The 18,388-nt window shown below is 43.2% G+C and overlaps 1 protein-coding gene across 1 annotated transcript; it reads right to left on the bottom strand.

The window, feature by feature from the left end:
• Positions 1-9,415: 9,415 nt before the first annotated feature.
• LOC121580261 (vascular endothelial growth factor C-like) lies at positions 9,416-17,498 on the bottom strand. Its single transcript, XM_041895314.1, has 7 exons — positions 16,941-17,498; positions 13,809-14,025; positions 12,158-12,348; positions 11,817-11,947; positions 10,865-10,968; positions 10,319-10,655; positions 9,416-9,742 (listed from the first exon to the last, which is right to left on the bottom strand). The coding sequence occupies exons 1-7, from the start codon at positions 17,034-17,036 to the stop codon at positions 9,628-9,630; spliced, it is 1,191 nt and encodes a 396-aa protein (XP_041751248.1). The 5' UTR covers positions 17,037-17,498; the 3' UTR covers positions 9,416-9,627.
• Positions 17,499-18,388: the final 890 nt, after the last annotated feature.

Here is an 18,388-nt window from a genome sequence, read left to right as displayed (position 1 = left end):
TTAGAGTGGTAGAAAGTGGCCTTAGCAGCAGAAACAGATGAAGAAAATGTAGAGAGGAGGGAGTGAAAAGATGCCAGGTCCGCAGGGAGTCTAGTTTTCCTCCATTTCCGCTCGGCTGCCCGGAGCCCTGTTCTGTGAGCTCGCAATGAGTCATCAAGCCACGGAGCTGGAGGGGAGGACCGAGCCGGCCGGGAGGATAGGGGACATAGAGAGTCAAAGGATGCAGAAAGGGAGGAGAGGAGGGTTGTGGAAGCAGAATCAGGAGATTGGAGGGAGAAGGATTGAGCAGAGGGAAGAGATGATAGGATGGAAGAGGAGAGAGTAGCGGGAGAGAGAGAGCGAAGGTTGCGACGGCGCATTACCATCTGAGTAGGGGCAGAGTGAGTAGTGTTGGAGGAGAGCGAGAGAGAAAAGGATACAAAGTAGTGGTCGGAGACATGGAGGGGAGTTGCAGTGAGATTAGTAGAAGAACAGCATCTAGTAAAGATGAGGTCAAGGGTATTGCCTGCCTTGTGAGTAGGAGGGGACGGTGAGAGGGTGAGGTCAAAAGAGGAGAGGAGTGGAAAGAAGGAGGCAGAGAGAAATGAGTCAAAGGTAGACGTAGGGAGGTTGAAGTCCCCCAGAACTGTGAGGGGTGAGCCATCCTCAGGAAAGGAACTTATCAAGGCGTCAAGCTCATTGATGAACTCTCCAAGGGAACCTGGAGGGCGATAAATGACAAGGATGTTAAGCTTAAATGGGCTAGTGACTGTGACAGCATGGAATTCAAATGAGGAGATAGACAGATGGGTCGGGAAAAATAGAGAATGTCCACTTGGGAGAGATGAGGATTCCTGTGCCACCACCCCGCTGACCAGATGCTCTCGGGGTATGCGAGAACACATGGTCAGACGAGGAGAGAGCAGTAGGAGTAGCAGTGTTTTCAGTGGTAATCCATGTTTCCGTCAGCGCCAAGAAGTCGAGGGACTGGAGGGTAGCATAGGCTGAGATGAACTCTGCCTTGTTGGCAGCAGAACGGCAGTTCCAGAGGCTGCCTGAGACCTGGAACTCAAATCAAATCAAATCAAATCAAATTTTATTGGTCACATGCGCCGAATACAACAGGTCCAGACATTACAGTGAAATGCTTACTTACAGCCCTTAACCAACAGTGCATTAAAAAAAATAAAAATAAAAAATAAAAAAAAGTGTTGAGAAAAAAAAGAGCAGAAGTAAAATAAAGTGACAGTAGGGAGGCTATATATACAGGGGGGTACCGTTGCAGAGTCAATGTGCGGGGGCACCGGCTAGTTGAGGTAGTTGAGGTAATATGTACATGTGGGTAGAGTTAAAGTGACTATGCATAAATAATTAACAGAGTAGCAGCAGCGTAAAAAGGATGGGGTGGGGGGCAGTGCAAATAGTCCGGGTAGCCATGATTAGCTGTTCAGGAGTCTTATGGCTTGGGGGTAGAAGCTGTTGAGAAGTCTTTTGGACCTAGACTTGGCACTCCGGTACCGCTTGCCGTGCGGTAGCAGAGAGAACAGTCTATGACTAGGGTGGCTGGAGTCTTTGACAATTTTGAGGGCCTTCCTCTGACACCGCCTGGTATAGAGGTCCTGGATGGCAGGAAGCTTGGCCCCAGTGATGTACTGGGCCGTACGCACTACCCTCTGTAGTGCCTTGCGGTCGGAGGCCAAGCAGTTGCCATACCAGGCGGTGATGCAACCAGTCAGGATGCTCTCGATGGTGCAGCTGTAGAATTTTTTGAGGATCTGAGGACCCATGCCAAATCTTTTCAGTCTCCACGTGGGTGGTGCATGCAGGGACCACCAGATCTCCTGTGCTTGGTTTACAGCTGCTGATTTACGAATACAGTCTTGCTGGGAGAGCTTGGGTTGTGTATTGGGATTGCATGTTGGCAGGGTCGAGATTTTGTTTAGTAGAATCTATGTTTACTGATTCCCACACTATCTCTCTGTGGCACTGGAGCCAGATGGCTGAGGTAGGGCTATAATCATGTTACCTGTCTTCCTGGGAGCTGCAGCCCAACACTTCTCACTGATATCATCCCTACATTACCTCTATTGTGTACACATAAACAATGGTGTCTGTTTGGTGTACTGTAGTAAACTCTGTTGGCTAATCATGTAAGGCTGGCAGTATAATAGCTCTGGCAGCAAGTGCTGTCACAATGCCTTATGCCAAAGTCACTCCCTTTTTTTTTTTATTATTTGGTGAAAACATTGACATAAGAAATACAGGGAAGTGAACTTGAATGTAATGAAAGGAATGTGCATTTACAGTGTTGATTTCAACACATACTGTATAGTCTACAGTGCAAGCAGACTCTTGCTGTGGAGGTTGAGAAATGCTCTTGTGTTATTTAAGGGGCAATCTGCAGTTGGTACATCCATTTTTAGACAAATTAATAATGTATGCCTATTGATTATTGAAGAAAATAACTTATAGATGCCTCATGAGCTTAGTTGTCTTACCCCATCAGAACCCCAAATATAAGCTTGTTTAAATTCAATGAAATCTAAACAAACACGGTATAGCCTCAAAATGATAATTTTGATATTGTGGATGGTCAGTCCTTGTATCCACAGCTCTGGCCATGAATTTGAGAGTGTTTAAATGATCCCTGCCCCATCCCTCAGCTGTTTACCAAATCAGTGGCGGGGTGCCGTCTTTGTTAATGTTTGAACCAGTGCATCACAACTCCTTAAGTCCTGAGTGGCTGGGGGTTGGGGTGGGGGTTGGGGGGACGACGACTAGATACATAAAGTGCTTTCATTTCTAAACGGTTAAACAGATGAATGAAAATACCCTCAAATAAAAGGCGACATTCTATAGTCGCCTCATATGAAACATTTGATCTCAAATCCAAAATACTGGAGTATTGGGCCAAAAAACAAACATATCCTTCACTGTCCAAATACATATGGAGGGAGTGTATCTTCACTGACAAATAGCTTCAAGCAGAAGGGGGTACTATACAACATTTCCTTAGAGCGAAACAGACAGAGCTCCACAGGCTAGTTTCACAGAAATCAATAATATTTCCTAAAACATGGGTGTCTGTCTCAAGAGACCTCTGTGTTTGAACAGGTGGTGGAGGAAAGGAAATTGACAGGATATCCATAATTCTATTCCTCCTCAGCCCCATTTGGTTGTATATGTAAAGATACTGTGAGACTGATCGTCTCATGCTGTTGCTGCTGTGAACTGACTGAAGGAGAACCGACACCCAATCACAGTAATCCTGCTGGGCTATTAAACTCCCTCTCTCCGGACATGAGTGGCAAAGCAACAGTCACTCTCTCTCCCGCAGTGGTGGTGCCTGCTGAGGCCTCAATAAGCACTCATATATATATATATATACCCCTAGCAGCACTAATACACTTCCAGTAGCTTTATTGCTACATCTACATTTATAATTACATTTGAATGTAGACAGCTGGTTGCAATCTTAGGGCCTCTTTACACTACACTACTTTGATGACACAAACGAGGTCCAGGAGAGATACTTGGGTAAAGAGACAGATCTAGATTCAAATCTCTCTTTAAGTGATGTCTCCCACACTACCTCTGACTCAGAGGGGTTGGGTTAAATGTGGAAGACACATTTCGGGTTGAATGCGTTCAATTGTACCCCCTTTTCCCTTTCCCAATAATTACCTTAATTACCTAAAAGGGACACTTCAGGATTTTGGCAATGAGACCATTTTTAAGTCTCTGTGTCCAGTATAAAGGAAGTTAGAGGTAGTTTCGCTAGCCAATGCTAACTAGCGTTAGCACAATGACTGGAAGTCTATGGGTATCTTCTAGCGTGCTAGCAGATACCCATAGACTTCCAGGCATTGTGCAATGCTAGTTAGCAATTGTGCTAGCGCTAGTTAGCAACTTCCCTCAAACTGCACGCAGGATTTTAAAATATCCACCCATTTAATCACCCACTTATCCCCTTGTACTGCCTCTTTATACTTCTCTATGTCATTATTTTTCATGAGGTGAGAACTAGTGAATTAACTTGTCCAGCATCTCATAATGTGTATCAAAATCAAAGGTTGCTGCAATGAGTTGTTTATTCAGATGAATTAATGATGATTATTAAGACTTCACATTGCAGATTCAGACTTGAATATCCTGGCCAGGCATTACATAGTATCTTTACCACCATTTATGCCAAGAGGATTTAGGAAGAGCATCAAAGAGAACTGTGTTAGTCTATCCATTCCTCACCCTCAATAATAGCACCTGTTGATGGATTAATGAATAAGTAAGAGTTGTTGCTCCAGGTTTGAGAACAACACAAGGCAGGAAGAGAAAATTACATTTCATAAAATGATAGACACTTTATATAAGATTGAGGTGTAGCCTTGAAATTGAATGGCTTTTCCTTGTAGTGACATTCACAGTATTTAACCTTGTAAAAACAAAGCTATGTGACCTCTCCTCTAAGTAAACATATCACCCTTGATAAAAAGTGAAGTAAACCTTCCTGTCTAAAGGACTGTCTCTACTCTGTATGTATGAAACAAACTGTTTTGAATATCACAAACAAAAGCTACTATCACTCAGTTTAGCTATGCAGTCAAGTTTCTGTATAGAGGAATGAGCTGGTTTTGAGTACCAACTGTGGATGGCAGTTTCTACAGACACAAGCCAGAAGGGAATTAGATCTCTCTGCAATTGACCTCTATGTAGTGTGTTTATTGTTCCAAACACATATGGCGGGTATGAGGAATTTGAGACGAAGGTCCTGGATCCATTTCCACTGCAGGGGTGTGTGTTTTCATTGCCTTTCTTTTGTGATTGGAGAAGGTGTTGTGAACACATCACACACCATGGTGCTAGTCTGGTCTGGTTCCCATAGTCTGTTGCCAAACTCCCTGACATGCAACCAACCCAGCTAGCACATTTGGTTCGTTGGAAGTTGGGGGAACGTACATTTTTGGTTTCCCATTGGTTCTAGGAACGAAGCCATACGTTTCCTGACCATTAAAATGGGAAGTTTTGAGTGGTTCTGAGAATGTTTTACTATGGTTTCCTGAAAGTGTTCCTGGGAGGTTTTATTAATGTTCTGAGAATGGAAATTATAAGTTATTTGGAGGTTTTTTAGTAGCTTCCTTAAAACTTTCATTGAATGTTTCATTAAGACTTTTAATAACACCGCTAGCTTAGTTTGGGTTAACTGTTTTGAACTCCAAGCACAGATAAAAATTCATTTCCTTAGGCATTAATCATGCAAACACATTTATTTTATATTGTGGCAGTGCGTCAGTGAGATTCAAACCTATGATCTCCTGTTCTCTATCCATGGAATTAGTCCACTGCGCCACCAGGATGGAGCTAGCATGCCATTTATTTTACTCATACAAAACTGTTAATTTTTGGCTATTAAAACAGACCCCATTTTAAAGGAAACAAGCACTCATTAAGATCAGGTGTAGCCAATTAGTGGGTGCAGCCAACACACTTAACAAGATAGAGGATAAAGAGAGTTTTCTAACGTTCTCTGAACATTCAGAGAACATTACTTTAAATAGAACCATGAGGAAACCTGTAGGAAACGTTATGCTGAAGTTTTGAAATTCCTACAGAAGAACATTGTTTCTTACCATTCTTGGAACAATTTGAGAACATTACTTTAAATAGAACCTTGAGGAAACCTGGTGGAAACGTTATGCTGAAGTATTGAAATTCCCACAGGAGAACGTTGTTTCTTAACATTCTCTGAACTATTTGAGAACATTCCCAGTGTCAAACCAGTTGGAGAACATTCCTGGGACATTACCAAAAATACAATTAATTGTAACCATGTTTTAACTTTTAGGAAACGTTCTGTTAAAGTAATGAAATATCAAGAAAATTGTTATTTTGTCAAATTCCTTAAATGTGCTGAGAATGTTCCAAAGCCAAGCAACTATCCTGCACCATTCCCAGAAAGTTGTGGGAAGGTTGTATGCAAAATAACAATAGGACAACCACGCTCTCACCAAGCTCTAAGAAATATAGGGTTCTCAGAATGTTATGTGCTACCTGGGAATAACCCTTCTAACACACTCTTATCAAAAACACACCGTACACATTTACCAAAGCCAATCAAGTTTAATTTTAAATACAATACAAATATGATAAGACATTAAAAACACATACACTACATGGCCAAAGGTATGTGGACAGACCTTCAAATTAGTGGATTCAGCTATTTCAGTCACACCCGTTGCTGACCGGTGTATAAAATCGAGCACACAGCCATGCCATCTCCATAGACAAAGATTGGCAGCGGAATGGCCCGTACTGAAGAGCTCAGTGACTTTCAACGTGGCACCGTCATAGGATGCCACCTTTCCAACAAGTCAGTTCGTCACATTTCTGCCCTGCTAGAGCTGCCCCGGTCAACTGTAAGTGCTATTATTGTGACATGGAAATGTCTAGGAGCAACAACGGCTCAGCCGCGAAGTGGTAGGCCAAACAAGCTCACAGAATGGGAATGCCGAGTGCTGAAGCGCGTAGCAACCGTCTGTCCTCGGTTGCAACACTCATTACCGAGTTCCAAACTGCCTCTGGAAGCAAAGTCAGCACAAGAACTGTTCGTCGGGAGTTTCATGAAATGGTTCCCATGGCTGAGCAGCCGCACACAAGCCTAAGATCACCATGTGCGATTCCAAGCATCAGCTGGAGTGGTGTAAAGCTCGCCGCCATTGGACTCTGGAGCAGTGGAAACGCGTTCTCTGGAGTGATGAATCACGCTTCACCATCTGGGTTTGGCGGATGCCAGGAGAACGCTACCTGCCCAAATGCATAGTGCCAACTGTAAAGTTTGGTGGAGGAGGAATGATGGTCTGGGGCTGTTTTTCATGGTTTGGGCTAGGCCCCTTAGTTCCAGTGAAGGGAAATCTTAACGCTACAGCATACAATTACATTCTAACGATTCTGTGCTTCCAATTTTGTGGCAACAGTTTGGGGAAGGCCCTTTCCTGTTTCAGCATGACAATGCCCCCGTGCGCAAAGCGAGGTCCATACAGAGAGGGTTTGTCGAGATTGGTGTGGAAGAACTTGACTGGCCTGCACAAAGCCCTGACCTCAACCCCATCGAACACCTTTGGGATGAATTGGAACACCGACTGCGAGCCAGGCCTAATCGCCTAACATCAGTGCCCGACCTCACTAATGCTCTTGTGGCTGAATGGAAGCAGGTCCCCGCAGCAATGTTCCAACATCTAGTGGAAAGCCTTCCCAGAAGAGTGGAGGCTGTTATAGCAGCAAAGGGGGGACCAACTCCATATTAATGCAGATGATTTTGGAATGAGATGTACGACGATCATGTGTCCACATACTTTTGGCTATGTAGTGTAGACACACATTTTTCATTCACGGTCACCACTGACTACAGTATGTCACACAAGTTAAGTCACACATTTTTGTACAATACAGTATATGCATGGGTCTTACATTTAAGTATGTTTTCTTCCTTCTCATGTCAGGGCGTTTCTTCCCAATTACATCATGACTTCGTCATCTCAGAGAGGTGCAGGGTCACTTGCAATAAATATAAATGTCAGATCATCAAACATGATATCATTTTATGGAATAAAATCATTTTTTAAAACTCATTATAAATGCAGCACATACTGTATCTGAGTCAATCTCAACGATGTCCATGATTTAGATCATTAACTGCAGTATGTAGACAACTACATCATTTTGATCATTATTGAATGGAGACTGTGCTCCATTTTTATGTTCCCTGGCCTGAAAATGGAGAGCCTTTTGATCATGGCCTATCAGGAGAATTTATGAAAATATTCCCACAGTCTAGCCTCCATGTTCCAGCTTCTACTTGTGTTGCAGAGTGAATGTGAACTGGTTTCGAGATACATATAGCCTACATACTTGCTGTACAATGCAAACACACGTATTGTTGGTATAAATACAAAAGTTACAGCGAGTTGCTTTGTCACTTTTCACAGATCAAAACAATATAATTTATAACAAACTGATTGTTACAAAGGATTGGGTTCGTTCATTACATGTTATTTTAATGACATGAAAACACAAGTCATCTATTACAAGTTGCTTGCTCTTTTGGGACCATTTCAGTATTATCTCATGTGCTGAATTAGTTAAATGACTCCTCACAGCTGAATTAGTTAAATGACTCCTCACAGATGAATTAGTTAAATCAGTGGTTCCCAAACTGTGGGGCGGTCCCCCCGCAAAAAAAAAAAGGAACTCAGTCTGGCTTTAAACTTACTCCTGAAAGTTGTACTAGTAGAATGCACAAGGTGACATTTCTAAATTTGGTAGTGCATCATCAGTATTCCTCTTGTCATGTTAGTCATACCTTAGAGAGCTATTTATAACTAGTCAGAAAGGTCCAGATCAACTAGCCCATGTCAGCTAACGTTTTTGTATTTAGGTTTTTTAGTCACACAAATATCACAAGAATACACATTAGACATGGCAAAATGTATAGAATTGCAAGAAAATAAGCTTTAAACCTGCAAAATTCAATCCACCAACAAGAGGGGTGTGAACAGTTTGTATCATGAACAGTGCTTGTGCCCATAGAGATAGACGTGGCATTTTCGCAAGCGCGCAGGTGGGGCGCGGGATGTTCCCCAATGCTGGAAGGGGGGGCCTGAGTGAAAAAATGTTTGGGAACCCCTGAGTTAAATGACTCCTCACAGCTGAATCAGTTAAATGGCTCCTCCTCACAGACGTAGAAGTATACTGCACAAAAATATTAACGCAACATGCAACAATTTGGATGATTTTACTGAGTTATAGTTCATATAAGGAAATCAGTCAATTGAAATAAATTCATTAGGCCCTAATCTATGGATTTCACATGACTGGGCAGGGGGGCAGCCATTGGTGGGCCTGGGTTGTCATAGGGAGCCAGGCCCAACCAATCAGAATACTCCTCAGTGTCATCAGCTGTCCAAGTGGCTGGTCTCAGACGATCCCGCAGGTGAAGCCAGATGTGGAGGTCCTGGGCTGGCGTGGTTACACGTGGTCCGCGGTTGTGAGGCCGGTTGGAAGTACTGCCAAATTCTCTAAAATGACGTTGGAGGCAGCTTATGGTAGAGAAATTAACATTCAATTATCTGGCAACAACTCTGGTGGACATTCCTGCAGTCAGCACGCCAATTGCACGCTCCCTCAAAACTTCAGACATCTGTGGCATTGTGTTGTGTGACAAAACTGCACATTTTAGAGTGGCCTTATTATTGTCTCCAGCACAAGGTGCACCTGTGTAATGATCATGCTGTTTAATCAGCTTTTTGATATGTGACACCTGTCAGGTGAATGGATTATCTTGGCAGAGGAGAAATGCTCATTAACAGGGATGTAAACAAAAAAGTATATATATTTTTAAAGAAGCTTTTTGTGCGTGTGGCAAATTTCTGGGATCTTTTATTTCAGCTCATGAAACATGGGACCAACACTTTACATGTTGTGTTTATATTTTTGTTCAGTATAGAATACCATTTGGTCTCCTCTCTGCCACACGTTCCTCTCCATTCCGGCCCATGTGGACCATGGTTGTGGTCAGCCTTCATTTCTCCTCTATTCCACCATACAGTTACTGTACATTGGAGTTTGGCACCAGTGCTAGTGACACCAGCTTTGTCAGTTCCACTCCTCTGACCTCATGTGGTTGGGTATGCACTGGCAGACGTAGTGGCTGTAGTAGAAGCCAGTTGGACAGTTCTTGTGTGGCTTTCTGCAGGGCAGCCGGTAACAGCTTGGTGGAGGGGAAGAGAAACCGACAGAACAGTTGGTTTTACACAATGTACTGTAGCTTCAACTCAACTGTGACCCACTTGCATGACCCTGCGTGCACTTGTGACCGAACTGTGTAAGCTAGTTGTGTGTGTGATCGCAGACCAATCCCCATAGTCTCATTGATAAAACATGCTCTAAATCTTTCCGCTGTTTGGATAGAACATTAAAAATAATAATGTTTTATCTCTCGCAGGAGAGGGGAATTCTGTGCTTTCTGGAATATCTGGTTTCTCCATTCCAAAGAAATGTGGCAGGTGCCTTGCCTCGCTTATCCAGATTAATTGTAAGGGACGTAAACAGGATATGAATTCTCATGCTAGAGTAGTTCTTCATATTAATGTCCTGTCATTATACGGAAGTGTGAATAATATTTGAATAATAATCATTACATTTAACAGATTCCACTGAAATACGTATTACTCATAATACCAATACAGTATCTAGACTCAGACTGTCATTAGGCCTAATGAAATGTGAAGTGTTTGAACTTTCACCCTCTTCTGTTGTACTATTTGTGTTAGATTCTATTTTTTACCTGCAGTTGTGTGCGTTGAACCTCTTACCCTGCAGCAGGCAGGTATGAGGGCTCTCCCTGCACTGGCACAGGCACGTCTCTGGGTTGAGAGGCTGGCTACGGGGGCACTCTGCCCGGCACACACAGCCACACAGCTCTGGGTCCCAGCGTTGGTTGGGTGGGCAAGTCCCCGGGGAAGGCTGGTCCTCACAGAGACACTCACAGGACTCCTGGTCTAGACGCCAGCCCGGCCCACAGCTGGCCTCCGTCAGACCGTTCTGACACACACACTCACAGCTGTCCTCATCCAGGACTTTGTTGGGGCCACACAGCTCCAGCAAGGCTGACTCCAGGGGCTCTGCACCAGATGGTCGAGAGGAGGGATGCTAGTTAGTGTCACTTCATGACCTCTAGACAGACATGTGGTTTAGTACACTTCACTTCAATGCGGTGATGCATTATATCATCCTAATTTTCCAACTCTCTGACCTATGACAGTATCGCCCGGTGTTGGCAAACGGAAACGACTGTACTGGGGCTGTATTGGTACGGGCTATTTGAACTTACCTAGCTCTCTCTCTGAGAAGGCGCTTGTGTCCATGGGAACACACAGGCAGCTGGTGGGGTCCCAGACCAGTCCTGTACTACAGGGAACATCTGGCGGGGAACACCTGGAGAGGGAAGGAGGGACACACAGGCCAGGATCAGATCAGAGGTCTTGGCTTAGGGGGACCGCTTGGCTACTCTCACAAAGCATTCCTGTGAATGGGCTGGACACCATGGGCGGTCTGTGGCCCCTCCCTGTGAGAGGAACTGAATCCCCTGGCCCTCCTCCCTGCTGGCCTTGGGCTGGCAGGCAGCCTACACACAGCAGTCTGGAGCAGTTAGGCTGGACACAGAGAGAGGAGGAGAGGAGAGCAGGGGGAAACATGGCCTCTTCTCCATGGCCTCAGTTCAAAAGCAAATGCACACGCAAAGCACTTGTGACCGAATATCTGATGGTCTAGCTCGTTCACTTGCATCGTCACACCCTGGTCCACATAAAATAGGATCAGATGGAATGGTTTGGTTTAGTATCCTTGGCTTAGTCAGTCAGCTATATTATTACAATGCATTAAAATTGGACTATATTGTTCAACATGAACCAAATTAAAAACTGTATTGCTTAAAGGTCCAATGCAGCCATTTTTATCTCAATATCAATTCATTTCTGGGTAACAATTAAGTACCTTACTGTGATTGTTTTCAATTTAAATGGTAAAAAAGAAACAAAAATAACTTCATAGCAAAGCACAATTTCTGGGAGTGGTTACAGTTGTTGGCACAGCTTCCGGCCCCATCGATGCGCACGCATCATTTTTGTGACGTCCAACCCGTCTATATAAAACACAGGAAAATCACATTTTTGACTGCACTGGGCCTTTAATAATAATTAAATGTGGATGTGTACACATTGTGTCTCGATCGGAAGCGCCAGAGGTTACGTCTTAAAGTTGACTAGTCCTCACTACTCACTCACACGGTGAGGTGGGCTGCAGCGGCCCTCCTGATGACGGAGTGCAGGGGCCTCTTGGACAGACACTCACAGGACGTGTGGTTGACGAACGCCACCATCACCACAGAGCGGTCACGGTGAGACAACTCCACCAGCTGAGGCCACAGGGGAAACAACACTGTGTCAATGACTAACATTCGGATTTGGGGTCTACCTACTTATTATTGAAACATGTAAATACAATGTTGTTACTACATTTATTACATTGTTAAAACGCAGGTATAAGAGCAACTTGATGTAAAGTGTTACACAGTAGTGTAATTGTTTTGGGGGGAATGATGTCTAGTTTGTCCTCTGCTGCTCACCGTCTTGTTGATGTAGATGTGGCTGGTGTTGGTGCAGTACAGTCCCTCGTGGGGACAGCAGCCCCCGCATCGGTGCACAGACACACAGCGAGGCATGTAGAAATGACTGGTGCTCTCTGGGTACTCCTTAGACACCTCCAGACATACCTCCCGAGGAGTACACATGGTACGCTGGATCTCCTCCAGAATGACTGGGGATGAATGGAGTGACATTAACAGAGACAGGTTATCAGGGATAATATAATCAAATATGCCATTTAGCAGACACTTTTATCCAAAGCGACTTACAGCTAAGTGTGCATACATTTTACGTACGGTGGCCCCAGTGGGAAACGAACCCATGGCGTTGCAAGCGCCATGCTCTACCGACTGAGCCACACAGGACCAATAAGATATAGAGAATATCCTGACTAATGTGGAATAGAATCATCAGGAACATTCTGTTATTGCCATCTTAAGCCACCCAGCTAATAATGTTGCTGCATTAGGCTATATTGCTGAGCTAATTGGTTGCAACATCATTGACAGCGTCCCCACCTACAATTTGATTTGTAATGGGAAATGTCCTTTTGGAAAGCCCATCCCAATAACTTAACCACACTGCCGCCCACTAAGCCACATTATGTAGGAAATATAAGATGAATGTCCATTTTTAAAAGGTTGAATTCAACAAATAATTTCCTTTTTAGTGCAATTTCTGTATAAGGACAACAGCCTGCAATGTCTCAGGCTTATATACCTCCCAAGTACTCAGAGAGAGGATAATGAAAAAAGCTAACCCCTAATGATATGACCTTTTAGACTTCTAGGCGTCTGTCCAATAAACGTCTATTATATTGTCTGACGGAAGGACACAATAGGTGGCTTTGACTGTGTCTGCCCATTAGTGTGCCAGGTCTTTCATCTTGGGATGTCTCTTGTAAAGGATCATTGTGTAATGTCTTCTAATTCAATCTAATGTCCTACTTACTGGCACTGGTCGATTGTCCAGCATGACTGTTTTCTTTAGAAGAGCTTTAGTCACTGGATCTGCATGTTTTCTTAACTTTTAGTCTCTGGATCTGAATTCCTTTCTTTGAATTGTTTCTGGCATCATTTCACAGCGGTTGGGGATGGTCAATGAAAGGCAATGGAGCAAGATCAACAGCTGTGTAATGTGCCCTTTTACCACTTTCTCTCAATAGCATCTGGAGATCTGTTGTGTAAACTGGAGATCTGTTTGGTGAACTGAAGATCTGTTGTGTAAATGGGTGAACTGAGGCCAGGCCACCTATCATTGTCCTTTAGGTTATAAGGGTCCACTTAGCCTTTATCAACTCTCCAGTAGGGCCTGTAGTATATATTCTGTGATGAGCTCCTGTGATCAGGAAGCAGACATTGCTAGTTTAAACGAGAGCGCAGAGAGAGAACACTCAGTCTCTGATGAGTGGGGAGGGAAGAGTGAGGGGCCTCTTTAACTATTAGGAAAATAAGCACAGGCCTTTCTCTCTCCTTTTAACAATGACACACAGCTGTACTGCTCCCATCTGTGGGTTTGGGGGAAGAGAAATGGGCTATCACGCTAACAGTTCCTGCTTGTGAGATAGGAAGACAACATTCTCTCTCTATTGGTGTTTACTGTTATTAGGGCCAATCAACTGAAGAGCCTTACCTTCAATGGTACTGTCAGACTTGTACAGTGCCAGCTCCCTGGGCTTGCCCCAGGCCCAGATATCGTCTTCAGCATGGAGAGGAGGGGAGGTGGTGCGCGGGGCTTTCCTACGTAGGCAGTGCTGCACCAGACTGTACTCTGGGTACAGCAGCTCCACCAGCTCGTCCACATTGGACACTGTGTCCAAACCACTGAGGCCCTCCCCAATCAGTGGGGCCTGATGAGGAACGGAAAATGAACAATGAGAACTTCGAATTCATACATTTGATCTACCAAAACTCAATTAAAAATAATTCAGTTTACGTTGATCATGCACTGCAATATATTATGTAAAAAATAATCTGTAATAATTTGTCTTTAATATATAAAATGACACAGATGGGTATCTCAACAGAGCTTATAGAAACACGTGCTTTTGATTAAGAAAAAACTAATAATGTTTCTAATAAAGCCCATTTGATAAGTCAGAATTGTGTGTAACTAAGTTGTAATCTGTCACTACTAGTATAAGAACCCTAAGGGCAATACTGTAACATTATCATTGTTTGCCTCAGAGATCAACACCCACCAAGCAGCCTGGGTGCTACCTTGTCATTATCTCTTATGGAAACAAATGCTGTCATTTCTTCCCAGGTTGGTTAAGCTAGACTGGCACTTCTGTCAAGGAAACTGAGCCAGTATGGAGCACTTTGACTGTCTGAGCCCAGGGAAAACAAAGCAACGGAAGATCATATTTTTTTCCATTGAGATCAGCCAAGTTCTTTCTTAGAGATAGGGATCAAGGTTATTATGTCTGTTACAATCAAAGGTCTCTGTATTCAGATGAAAGCCTTGAGTTCACTATCAGACATATTATATATAAAAATATACTTTATAGTTCCTTCAGAAAGTATTTAAACCCCGTACCACATTGTGTTGTGTTACAGCCTGAATTGGCCACAATACCCCATAATGTCAAAGTGGAATTATGTTTTCAGAATTTTTACTAATTCATTACAAAACGAAAAGCTGAAATATCTTGAGTCAATAAGTATTCAACCCATTTGTTATGGCAAGCCTAAATAAATACAGGAGTAAAAATGTGCTTAACAAGTCACATAATAAGTTGCATGGACTCTGTGTGCAATAACAGGGTTTATCATGATTTTTGAATGACTACCTCATATCTGTACTGCACACATACAATTATCTGTCCCTTAGTCGAGCAGTGAATTTCAAACACAGATTTAACCACAAAGACCAGGGAGGTTTTCCAATGCCTCTCAAAGAAGGGCACCCATTGGTACATGGGTCAAAATAAAAAAGCAGACATTGAATATCTCTTTGAGCATAGTGAAGTTATTAATTACACTTTGGATGGTGTATCAATACACCCAGTCACTACAAAGATACAGGCGTCCTTCCTAACTCAGTTGCTGGAGAGGAAGAAAACCGCTCAGGGATTTCACCATGAGGCCAATGGTGACTTTAAAACAGTTAAAGAGTTGAATGGCTGTGATAGGAGAAAACTGAGGATGGATCAACAACATTGTAGTTACTCCACAATACTTACCTAATTGACAGAGTAAAAAGAAGGAAGCCTGTACAGAATACAAATATTCCAAAAACATGCATCCTGTTTGCAACAAGGCACTAAAGTAATACTGCAAAAAGTGGCAAAGCAATTAACTTTTTGTCCTGAATACAATGTTATGTTTGGGGCAAATCCAATACAACACATTACTGAGTACCGCTCTCCATTTTCAAGCATAGTGGTGGCTGCATCATGTTATGGGTATGCTTGTAATCGTTAAGGACTGGGGAGCTTTCCAGGATTAAAAAAATGGAACTAAGCACAGGCAAAATCCTAGAGGAAAACCAGGCACTGGGAGATGAATTCACCTTTCAGCAGGACAATAACCTAAAATACCAAATCTACACTGGAGTTCCTTACCAAAAAGACAGTGAATGTTCCTGAGTGGCCGAGTAACAGTTTTGACTTAAATCTACTTGAAAATATATGGCAAGACCTGAAAATGGTTGTCTAGCAATGATGATCAACCAATTTGACAGAGCTTTTTAAAGAATAATGAGCAAATGTTGCACAGTTCAGGTCTTAGAGACTTACTCAGAAAGACTCACAGCTGTAATCACTGCCAAAGGTGCTTCTACTAAGTATTGACTCAGGGGTGTGAATACTTATGTAAATGAGATATTTCTGTATTTCATTTTCAATACATTTGCAAAAAAATCTAAAAACATGTTTTCACTTAGTCATTATGGGGTACTGTGTGTAGATGGTTGAGATAAAAAAAAAATACATTTTGAATTTAGGCTGTAACACAACAAAATGTGGAATACGTCAAGGGGCATGAATACTTTCTGAAGGCACTGTGGCTGCTTGTAATGTTGTTTAGTATGCACATTCTGGATGTGGACTTTTATGTAACCCCGTTTGTGTGATGTCGGTTCCACTGGACTTGCAAATGTCACCCCTTGTGGCTGACAGTAAGCTCCTGTTCAGATCACACAACATGAGGTCATCCCCTTGGCAACATGAGGTCATGGCTGACCAATAGATAAACAGTGTATCGCTAATAGTGCTCAGTGTGAGTGTTTATCATCACACGCAATCTATTGTCAGTTTACATCACAATTTAAACAACGGAGCCAACTCAATAGTCACTTTTGCTATTCAACCTCACTTGTCTCTATTGTCCAAATTGACAGTCCCTCTCTCCATTCAACCTTTTCAAATGCAGACGTCTGTCTAAAGGCATGGCCAACTAGCCGCCTCAACAGTGGAAATAGACAGGTACAACATGATTAAGTCATTCACCTTTAATGATGCACAATGTAGCCACAAGCAGAGGAGGATGTTTTATTGCCAAATAAAGACACACCAACTGTAGTGAAAGCACTAACACCTGAGTAACAAGGGTGGGAAACCACCTGTCTTTTCTCGTTATTGAATGATTGAGACAACTAATTTAGTCATCAAACTGTTGTCTATTACTTTCACATGCCTATTTATTGCTGTTCTGAGCATAATAAAGGTTAATCAGAAAAGCATAATCTGGTCAATTCTTATCTGTACCATACAGTATGACACATAAACCAGAAGCAGCAGCGTGTTGTTAGTTAGTGACTCACCTTTGTGTCCTCCTCACCTGGGTACTCCTCATAGTCATATCCATGAGTGAGATTGGTGACATTGAGAATCCATATGACTAAAGATAACATCCACATAGTGTGTCGCTGGTGAAAGGGAGAGCAGGAGGAGGACGAGGGGGAGATGATGAAGGATCAGCTAATGCCCCACAGTTGAACTCTCATCCCACAGAGCACAAGGATCTCCTCGTTCCTTAGCCAGGAACAGGCCTTGAGATTAGAGGAGCCCTCTAGAGTGCCTTTCAAACACAGCATTTTTCCCCAGGAAGGATCTTCTTTCACTTCGTACAGCATGTGAGACAACTTTCATTGTTTCATTCCAAGTATTTTCATCCCTACTCCCTTGAGTTTCCCTCTGAAGGCTTTGTATTTGGAATCGGATTCTTGTAGATTATCTTAATCAGAAAAGAGGTGTAGAGATTGAGAGGCCAGGTTCCATAGGGGTCCTGCAGGTCCAGATGGGGTGAGAGAGTGTAGGGTTGTGTCTGTCTCCTGTGAAGCCTGAGTACAGAGGAAGTGAGAGCAGACACATGTGACAGCAGTCAGGCTGCCTCGGCAGAGTGCGCTTCTCTCTCTCTCACTCTCCCTGTTTTGGGAGGAGCTGCCACCGCCTCTCCGGACTGGGAGTTAGTGTGTGTGTGTGTGTGTGTGTGCGCGCCTGTGTACCAGTGAGTACTGTGTGTCTGAGCTTGGTGAGCACACTTTTTAAGGTGCTATATTTTCCATATCTACAGTATAATCTCTTATTTTCAAACGCTCTCTCTGTATATTTCCCTATAACATGCTGAGGCAATGTGCTTCTCCATGAAGGTGTTTGTATCTGGCTTGGCTTCATCTCTTATCACCATACCACCTGGCCTCCTGCCTTTCAGGGTGGTCTACTGTACTGTTCTGTAAAGAGGGGAGAAGCAGAAGCACTCATTCTATGATTCAATGCTATCAAAACAGCACCTACTAAACTGCATGATCTCCCTACAGCTATGTGCTGTATGATTGTCTACTGTCCTCCTCGACCCTCCCATCGCCAACAGTCTACAGTAAACTTTAGATATGTCTTGCCTGTCTTTGTAAATCACTAACATGGGTGTCAATGTTTATTTTCATGGATGATGGAGCAGCAGAATGAGTTGTGATCCTTTGTATCTCAGTTGCTAGAGCATGGTGCTTGTAAAGCTGGGGTAGTGGGTTTGATTCTCGGGACCACCCATACTGTAAATTGCTTTGGATAAAATCATCTGCTAAATGGCATTTGTTATTATTTTTGTTGTACAGATAGGGCTGTTTATGAGTTACTATGCTCTATGAAATGATTTACACATTTTGAGTCATTGAATTTGGATATGCTGAGAAGTTGACTTCCCTGATTCCTTGGTACACTTTTAGAAAAAAGGGTTCCAAAAGGGTTCCAAAGGGGTTATTTGGCTGTCCCC

The sequence above is a fragment of the Coregonus clupeaformis genome, chromosome 13 (genome assembly GCF_020615455.1).
Source record: "Coregonus clupeaformis isolate EN_2021a chromosome 13, ASM2061545v1, whole genome shotgun sequence".
In the NCBI taxonomy this organism is placed as follows: Eukaryota; Metazoa; Chordata; class Actinopteri; order Salmoniformes; family Salmonidae; genus Coregonus; species Coregonus clupeaformis.
This window is presented reverse-complemented; position numbering and strand designations above follow the sequence as displayed.

What these genes read in the sequence shown, in the direction of transcription:
- LOC121580261 (XM_041895314.1), bottom strand. Translation starts at nt 17,036, where the DNA reads ATGTGGATGTTATCTTTAGTCATATGGATTCTCAATGTCACCAATCTC. An exon ending in GTCTGACAGTACCATTGAAG is followed by an intron (nt 12,349 to 13,808) that starts GTAAGGCTCTTC and finishes ATTCATCCCCAG; the next exon opens with TCATTCTGGAGGAGATCCAG. An exon ending in ACATCTACATCAACAAGACG is followed by an intron (nt 11,948 to 12,157) that starts GTGAGCAGCAGA and finishes CTGTGGCCTCAG; the next exon opens with CTGGTGGAGTTGTCTCACCG.